The following is an 8,399-nucleotide window of genomic DNA, read 5'->3' on the forward strand; positions in this document are numbered from 1 at the left end:
ACACACACACACACACACACACACACACACACACACACACACACACACACACACACACACCACACACACACACACAGCTCCAAACGAGACAAGTAAAAATCCACACTTTGAAGATGAAGGGTGTGAATAAAACGAAGAGACATGCAGAGCCCCGGCCGAACATTGCAGAGATAATCACTTCAGATGGGCAGGTGAGGAGCGGGACGAAAACATGGCATGGGAGCACGCTCACTCTCCGGCCCACGCTTTTATCCACCGTTAATTCAGATGACACAGGTAATTAAGGATCAGGCGTCGGTTGCCTGGGCCGTTTGTCACAGGGGGGTGAGGCTGTACCCCGTCGCCATGTGGTTCGTTTTATCGACGCCATGAGCGAATCCTCTGTCTTAACTTTCATCGGCGGCAAGGGGGAACGCCGCTAATCCAAATCCGTTTTGTGGATTGAGCTTATTACTCTGGATGCTGCCCCACTAACTCTTTCTTTGTTTTCTATGTATTTTTGGAGGGGAAAAGGAGTGGGGGGGGGGCGGGCATCACTGTCAACACAAGAGGCGGTTGTTTACCAAAACCCTTTAAAAAAAAAAAAGAACGAATCCAAAATCCCCACAACATATGCCCACCGACGTATTATGCAAACGAATGTGGATCCAGTAGACCGCATCACGCATAACCCCGCCGTGTGTCTGAGCTGTCCCCCCCCCCACACATCGCCACTCAGCGTGTGCGGCTGGTGTTGTGCTGTTGGAGACCCCATCTGCTGTGGCGCCGCAATGATGTTAAAAGTTTTGGGTCAGGAGGGCAGACTGAAGCTGGGGGGGGGATAGGTTTGATGAAGAGACTAAAGAGAAGCTAGAGGACCAATCAACCTCGGCCTTATGCTCCAATCCAGTCTCAGACTAATCCATCAGCTCTCTCTCTACCCATCTCGTTCTCTCTCACTCTATCTCAATCTCTCACTTCCTATCTCACTATCTCTGTCTTTCTCTACTGCTTGTCTCACTATCTCTGTCTTTCTCTACCGCTTGTCTCACTATCTCTGTCTTTCTCTACCGCTTGTCTCACTATCTCTGTCTTTCTCTACCGCTTGTCTCACTATCTCTGTCTTTCTCTACCGCTTGTCTCACTATCTCTGTCTTTCTCTCTCTCTCTCTCTCTCTCTCTCTCTCTCTCTCTCTCTCTCTCTCTCTCTCTCTCTCTCTCTCTCTCTCTCTCTCTCTCTCTCTCTCTCTCTCTCTCTCTCAGGGACTTTGTGAGCAGATCAGTAGTGACTGTAAATGAGAGCGGGGGGTTGGGGGATTGACAATCATCCGAAGAGGACTAGAGGGAAGGAGAGGAGAGAGGATAAAGGGAAGGAGATGAAACTAGAGGACGGGAAAGGAGAGGAGATGAAAGAGTATAGGTGAAAAGAGGTGAAAGGTGAAATAATCCACTGGTCAGTTCAAGAAGTTGAGCAGGAACTCAATAGAACATAAAAGCAACGAAAAAGCACCTAAAAAATATATCCCCCCAAACTTTATATTTTCATCTTGTTGCGCTTTGTTCCCCCCCTTAAGATCCACTGTAGTTTGTTTTAATATCTTCTAGTGACATGGGGGTTGGACTCGAGGGCATACCGCCGTCATAAAAAGAAAGGAAAAGAGAGTGTCATATCTGCAGGCGAACAGAGATTCTCATGCCCTGGAGGTATTCTCCACCACATCAACCACGAGTGGAGCCGTTTCGTCTGGTGATTCTCACTCTAAATCCAGGTAAAGAAATTACTGAAGTGAAAGTACGCCGCTCATCATTGGTTACATAACAGTATACCGGCACCGTATTTCCTACCGAGACAGGCCGATGACCACCTGCGCTATTAACAGCCCTGGGGATGTTGGGGTTGGTGAAGGGTTCCTTACAGTGAGTTCAGAGATAGGGATGCAAGAGGTCAATACGGGGAAGGGAGATAGCAATTGGGGTTGAGTAGCTTCTATAGCTGCAGGCTGCAGGCATTATGTGTACTATTATTTAGTGTGAAGCTGCAATATGAATGAATTACAAGTAAACATTCCCTTGACATTTAATGCAGCAACCAGATGCTTCTTGGGTTCTTTGTTTATTTGAATTGTGCACCATTGTCCACGGCTGGTTAATACGCAAAGAATCCCCATCATTATTCATTTTAAAGATTATAATCGCAAAAACCACCACCAAACATGGTGGTGGTGGAGAAGGAGTGAAAGAGGACAGTAGTGGGTGGAGGTGGAGGAGGAGTGGTCGAGTGTAGTAGAGGGCGGAGATGGTGAAGGAATGGCAGAGGGTAGAAGGGGGTGGAGGTGGTGAAGGAATGGCAGAGGGTAGAAGGGGGTGGAGGTGGTGAAGGAATGGCAGAGGGTAGAAGGGGTGGAGGTGGTGAAGGAATGGCAGAGGGTAGAAGGGGGTGGAGGTGGTGAAGGAATGGCAGAGGGTAGAAGGGGGTGGAGGTGGTGAAGGAATGGCAGAGGGTAGAAGGGGTGGAGGTGGTGAAGGAATGGCAGAGGGTAGAAGGGGTGGAGGTGGTGCAGGAATGGCAGAGGGTAGAAGGGGGTGGAGGTGGTGAAGGAATGGCAGAGGGTAGAAGGGGGTGGAGGTGGTGAAGGAATGGCAGAGGGTAGAAGGGGGTGGAGGTGGTGAAGGAATGGCAGAGGGTAGAAGGGGGTGGAGGTGGTGAAGGAATGGCAGAGGGTAGAAGGGGGTGGAGGTGGTGAAGGAATGGCAGAGGGTAGAAGGGGGTTGAGCTGAGGGAACCGGGGCGGATCCGGGGGGGAGGTGGCGGTGACGAGTGTAATCATTGGCGTGCAGGTGGAGCGGGTAGAAATATTTACAGGGATTATGCACGGCCTGCTCTGGTGGGCGGGAGACGGACAAACCGGGGGAGCGGCGGTGGCAGCGGCGGCAGCTGGACCGCGCGGTCGGGACAGGAACAGGACTTGAATAGCCTGGCGTGCGTTGCGCCGCCGCCGCCTGAGTCGTGGTCGCGCATATCCCATCTCTTGTTACCGTTTAATCACAACAAACACACTGCACAACAGCCCGCCTCGCCAACACAACTCCCAACACGGCTCACAAACGCCCCGCACGGCCTCCACACCATTCTGCACGGACTGCCAGGCGCCAACCACGAGGCGTGAATCTGCAATGTCGAATATGCAAAAAAATTGTACGGATTTTAAGTGAGGGCTCTTCCTGGTTTCGCTGTGGGTGGTTTTGCTGTGATGTGAAGAGGTGCATTGAGGCGCTGTTTCAAAATAGGGCCCGGCCTGCTTGCGTTAAAGAGCGAAAAGTGGCAGGGGATCACATGTATATTCCAGTCACTATCGCTCCACTGCAGTGAGGTCAGCTGCCTACATGTGGCGCATGCCTGTGCTTTCAAAGGCATGATTCAAACCCCCATATTTCACAGCGCAAAGGCATATTCTCACGCTGATGCAGGAAGCGCGTGTTAGTGTGTGTTTGTTTGTGTTTGTGTGTGTGTGTGTGTGTGTGTGTGTGTGTGTGTTAGCGTGTTTGTGTGTTAGAGTGTGTGTGTGTGTGTTAGAGTGTGATGTGTGTGTGTGTGTGTATGTGTGTTAAATGTGATGTGTGTGTTAGTGTGTTTATGTGTTAGAGTGTGTGTGTGTTAGTGTGTTTATGTGTTAGAGTGTGTGTGTGTTAGAGTGTGATGTGTGTGTGTGTGTGTTAAATGTGATGTGTGTGTGTGTGTGTGTTAGAGAGTTTGTGTTTGTGCGTGCGTGCGTGCGTGCGTGTGCGCGCGTGTGTGTGTGTGTGTGTGTGTGTGTGTGTGTGTCTGTGTGTGTGTGCGTGTGTGCGTGCGTGCGTGCGTGTGAGAGTGTGTGCGTGCGTGTGTTAGAGTGTGCATGCGTGAGTGTGTGTGGTATTTAAAAGGCCTGTTGGGGGGGGGTCTCCTGCACTCTGGCACTTTTTCTGAAAAACCTTGGTTGAGAAGCCGAGGCCCGGGGCCCCTCTGTAGTTCAAGGGTCTGATCACTTTAAGATCTGGGCTCCTTTGTTGCCAGGGCAGCGGTGAGTGAAGCCCTGCCATCCCCCCTGGGAGCCCAGAGGTTCAGAGATCTGGCAGCGTTCACACACTGCATCGCTATCTCGGGCCCCACGCCCTCCCCACTTCCAAGGAGCACATCAAGCCCTTTTGGCCCCAGTGTACCCCCCAGCCCGATCTGCCCCCCCCCCCCCCCCCCCAGACAATATATTCTGCTTATCCTGCGCTGCCTCCTCCTGAGGATTATCCACGACAGGATGTGTTGAAAATGTGAAAACAAAAAGTGGTTCAGATAAGAAGACGGGGGAAGGGCGATGATGAGCTCCACCACCATCATCTTCCTCACCGTGGAGTAAGCATGGGGAGCGGCTCTAAGTGTTAATTAGACTGATGGCTAGGTACACCGGTACACCAGTCAAGGATAAAAGAGCAGGTGGAGACACCGACGCCCACGGATGTGAACACATGAGCCCCATTGTTGGTGCCCGGTGTTCTGTTCCGCCCGGGCGGGGAACCGATGTGAAAAGGCACCATTAACGGGGGGCGGCGGGCTTTGTCTGCTCGGAGCTAATAACACAGATGCTCGGGCCTTTGCTAAAAGGGCACCGGGCAGACAAAGCGTGCCCCGGGGAAAAAAAGAAATAAACCTGATTTGCTTTTAAAAAATGAGATTAAGCGGCTAAAAACCTCAAAGTGACCCGCCTGATGAGCAGCTGGCGTGGGGACCATCTGTCCAATCATGACTTGTTGTTTGTCATGTTTGTCAATGTGACACGGTGAAAATAAAAATAGAATACAAAAAACGAAATAACAGTACCAACAGGCACCACTAACAGGTAGACAGGTAGAGAGACAGACACACACACACACACACGCACACATACACAGCTCCCCTAACGCCAACGCAGAAAGGTTCTGTGCCGGATTAACGTCATCTGGAAATAATGCGGCAAGGGGTGACAAGTACAGCGTTTCCAGGTTGGCCCTGCTTTGCCGGTGCTGTTACCCACACACACATGGAATAGAGGAGCAATGTCAAAACTGAAATATTTTCACAGCGGGAAAAACCAACTCCAACAAACACAAAAATAGTGAGGTTGTTGTTGGGAACTTCCTGCCAGGCTCGGCTGTGAGCGCAGTGCTGCTCCTGTGGCGAGGGACTGGATGAAGAGACCGGTGAGACTGGTGTTGCCCATACCCCCCCCCCCCCCCCCCCCCCCCCCCCCCCAAAACCCAAACCCTCATCCCCCACCGCAAAAGAAGCCATGAGAAATCACACCTGAGATCGTCCGTTATGTTGGAGAGTACATCAGTCCTGTGCCGTGACAGTCGCCTCACAGGGAGAGGAAAATGATCATAGCAGGGGAGGGGAGGAGAGGGAAAGGGGGAGGCGGGGGAGGCACCTACTGCTGCACCGCAGTGCTGCTCAGCCCACAACAACAGCAGTCCGTGTGGGCTGGTGGTGGGCGCTCGCAGGCCGGCGGTAGAAGGTAGCGACGACGAGGCACGCGAATCCCTGCGGACGTCTGACAGGAGTCTCAAACGACTCTCAAACAAGGCCATTGAAAGCTTCACCTTCAATAATTAAAAAGTACATTCGGCTGCTTTTGATTATATTGAACTTCTTGCCATGTCCTTCAAAAAGGAGTCATTTCTTTGCAGGATAAGAACGGTGCCAAAAGCTTGATGCCGTACAGACTGGCAAACGAGAGAGCGCAGCCGTCAAGGCAATTAAAAACACTCAAAAGATCAAGATTGTTTAATGCGAATTGTATTGACTTGCGAGTGAGCCAAGCCCAGGAACTCTGCTGCTAATAACTTTTTTAATGGTGTGAATATGCCATTTTATAGGGCACTGCTTTATGCTACCGGTATGCTAATGCCATAGATTTGGATTGAATTGGGGAGGGGGGGGTGTGCTGCGCATTACAAATTCAAATTAATTGTGTTCAACATGAGCTAAATTGTATCTGTTCATTCTTAGCCTATCAGCACAAAACAAAAGAAGGGCGCCTTTTGTCGAGTGCATTGCAGCAAAGCATCATCTCCTAGCCTCGATGGTTTGTTATTGCTTTGAAAGACAGTATGTGATTAGCTTATATTTTTATTAATAGGTTGAGGGCTGTTTGCATTGTCAATGTAATTGGTAAGATAGGCATGCAAATGTCCATTGTTCCTTTAGCACCATATTAACATGGCCTGAGACAAAACCAAATGACCACTGCCTGGACTACGGGGCTAATTCTTGCCAATGACACCGTGTCTCCTCACTTTGACGTGACCTCCCCTAGCACTGCAGCACCGAACTTCCTCTGTAGGTTGCATGAATTGAGAAGGCACAAAACAGTATTGTAAAGTATACAAACACACCCTGTTGTTGTCGGCATACATGTTTACTTTGCCAGTGCAGACCTGTACTTCGTTCTTTCTTACTTCCCCCTGAAGTCACACAATGGGCACAGTAACCTGTTCCACGCCAGCCCTCCCCACCTCCCCAGACCATCCCGGTGTGGTCGCCTTAACCCTGGCCCCTCCGCTGGGTACACTCACATCACGGCACGCTTCAAGCTTCAAATGCCATTTCACTGGTGGCCCCTGAGTGTGGAGAGCTATCAGGTTCATTTTGTTTTTTGAGATTAAATTACGTCCGCGCTGGGGGTGTGGGGGGGGGTCTGTTTCACCCCTGTGGATCGACTCACTAACACACCCACTCTGTGGATGAATAGGGACCCAGGGCCCTCCCAAGTGCAGTTGCACGAGCCACTCAGTGAGGAGAGAGAGAGAGAGAGAGAGAGAGAGAGAGAGAGAGGGGTGTAGGCTTACTCAGGGCTGTGAGTATTTCGCCTGCATTTCGTCACGTGAGAAAACTAAAGCCACCTAACTATCGTGTTACATTGTTTGATCTGTTGTCATGGCCCGAGGCCACAACTTGACGAACCAATTTGAATGTGAAGGTGTGTCCCACCACATAGTACAGAATTATGTTGCTGCTCCATCTGCTCAATCCAACATTGGTCTCGGTTGGCTGTGTAATGGATAGCCCGCATAGACTACTATCTATATAGTCTGGTCGCTTCCACGTCCAAATCGGATGCCCAACACATTCTTCAGATGGGCCCCCAAGACGGGGTGTGGCCCCTTCAAGTCTTTGGTCAGCATTAAGTCTTGGGTGTCAAAGCAGCTTCCACCATCCAAAGTTTACCGAGGAAAATTACAACAGCTGATTAACTTAGGCCTACTCAATTGGTCATGCATTGAGCCAACCCGAAAAAATATTTTAAGTAAAATATTTCAGTATATATTTATCTCTATGTCCATAATTTATTCATGCTTAATATTATTCACGTTTTCCAGTGTTCGTTGAAGGCTGGCTTATCGTCAATCTCTCAGATCAGATTTTTTACTGATCTGATTGTACAATTGAAACTAGTTTGATATCATTTATGTTTGAACAAAAGTTGTAGATTATACAGAAGTACATGAATGCCACACCAGACAGATCCAGAGTCCTGTCAGTCTGTTCTGTTGTGCGCGACACCGTTCTCGTACGCGGGCTGACTTCTAGAACGGTTTATTATTTTTAGATCAAAGTACTCTACTTTTGGAGCGGGAAGCGCGACGGTAAAGCGGTTATGAAATCTTCAGCTTGAAACGAAAAGTCGTATAGTCCTCACTGTTACACCTAAACCAATTTAAATGAAGGCTAATCTTACTTTATAAGCACGTATTAAGGGATTCCGCGTTACGGTACAACTTCGAAGGAGACTTTTTTGGTCTGGTCACTCAGCGACAACGTTATCGGAAAACGCCAATAAAAGCACTTCGACAGTTTATAAATCCTCTCATGAATACAACATTTCGATGAAAACTTCTCAAGTTGCTCACGCCAAAAGCTAAAGCTGAGACAACAGACATTGCATGTGAAGAACCATTTCTTCCCGACAAGGGAGGCGCACAGACCAGATTTGAACTAAACTAAAGCCGACAGGGCACAGGTGCTCCGTTAGCGACCCACAGAGAAAAGCGAAAGGGTTTTACCTGTTGGCCCTTCCATACTATCTGCGTAGATCCTCACGGTCAGCATTAGTAGACATAACGCCGAATACATGTTTGCAGCCGCCACCAAAAGTCCAGCAGGTTTATCAGAAAGAAATCCTGGAAGCAACTCCGGCAGTGCAGGGTGGAAGTTCTCAACTCCACTCAATTCATTGCTGCTGCATCCCTAATGAAAAAGCTTCGCTGCTGGGTCCCTACTGGGTCCCTACTGAAGCCGAACACAGAGCCGGTGCAGCTGACGTAAGTGTAAAGAATTCAAAAAAAAAGCTTTCCTGCAACGGCTCTACTACTTTTGCTCTGACAACCCGGAGCGTAACAGCGCGGCTCTAGGA

General features: G+C 49.6%; 1 protein-coding gene across 1 annotated transcript in view; it reads right to left on the bottom strand.

Moving 5' to 3' along the window:
- Window positions 1–8,119, bottom strand: part of ptprua (protein tyrosine phosphatase receptor type Ua) — a gene marked incomplete at both ends in the record, with an annotated part of 134,799 nt that extends 126,680 nt beyond the window's left edge. The window contains 1 exon segment of the mRNA XM_079748920.1: window positions 8,050–8,119. Coding sequence (XP_079605046.1) covers window positions 8,050–8,119 — 70 coding nt within the window.
- Window positions 8,120–8,399: the final 280 nt, after the last annotated feature.

Source organism: Pollachius pollachius (assembly GCF_949987615.1).
Source record: "Pollachius pollachius genome assembly, chromosome: 13".
Lineage (NCBI taxonomy): Eukaryota > Metazoa > Chordata > Actinopteri > Gadiformes > Gadidae > Pollachius > Pollachius pollachius.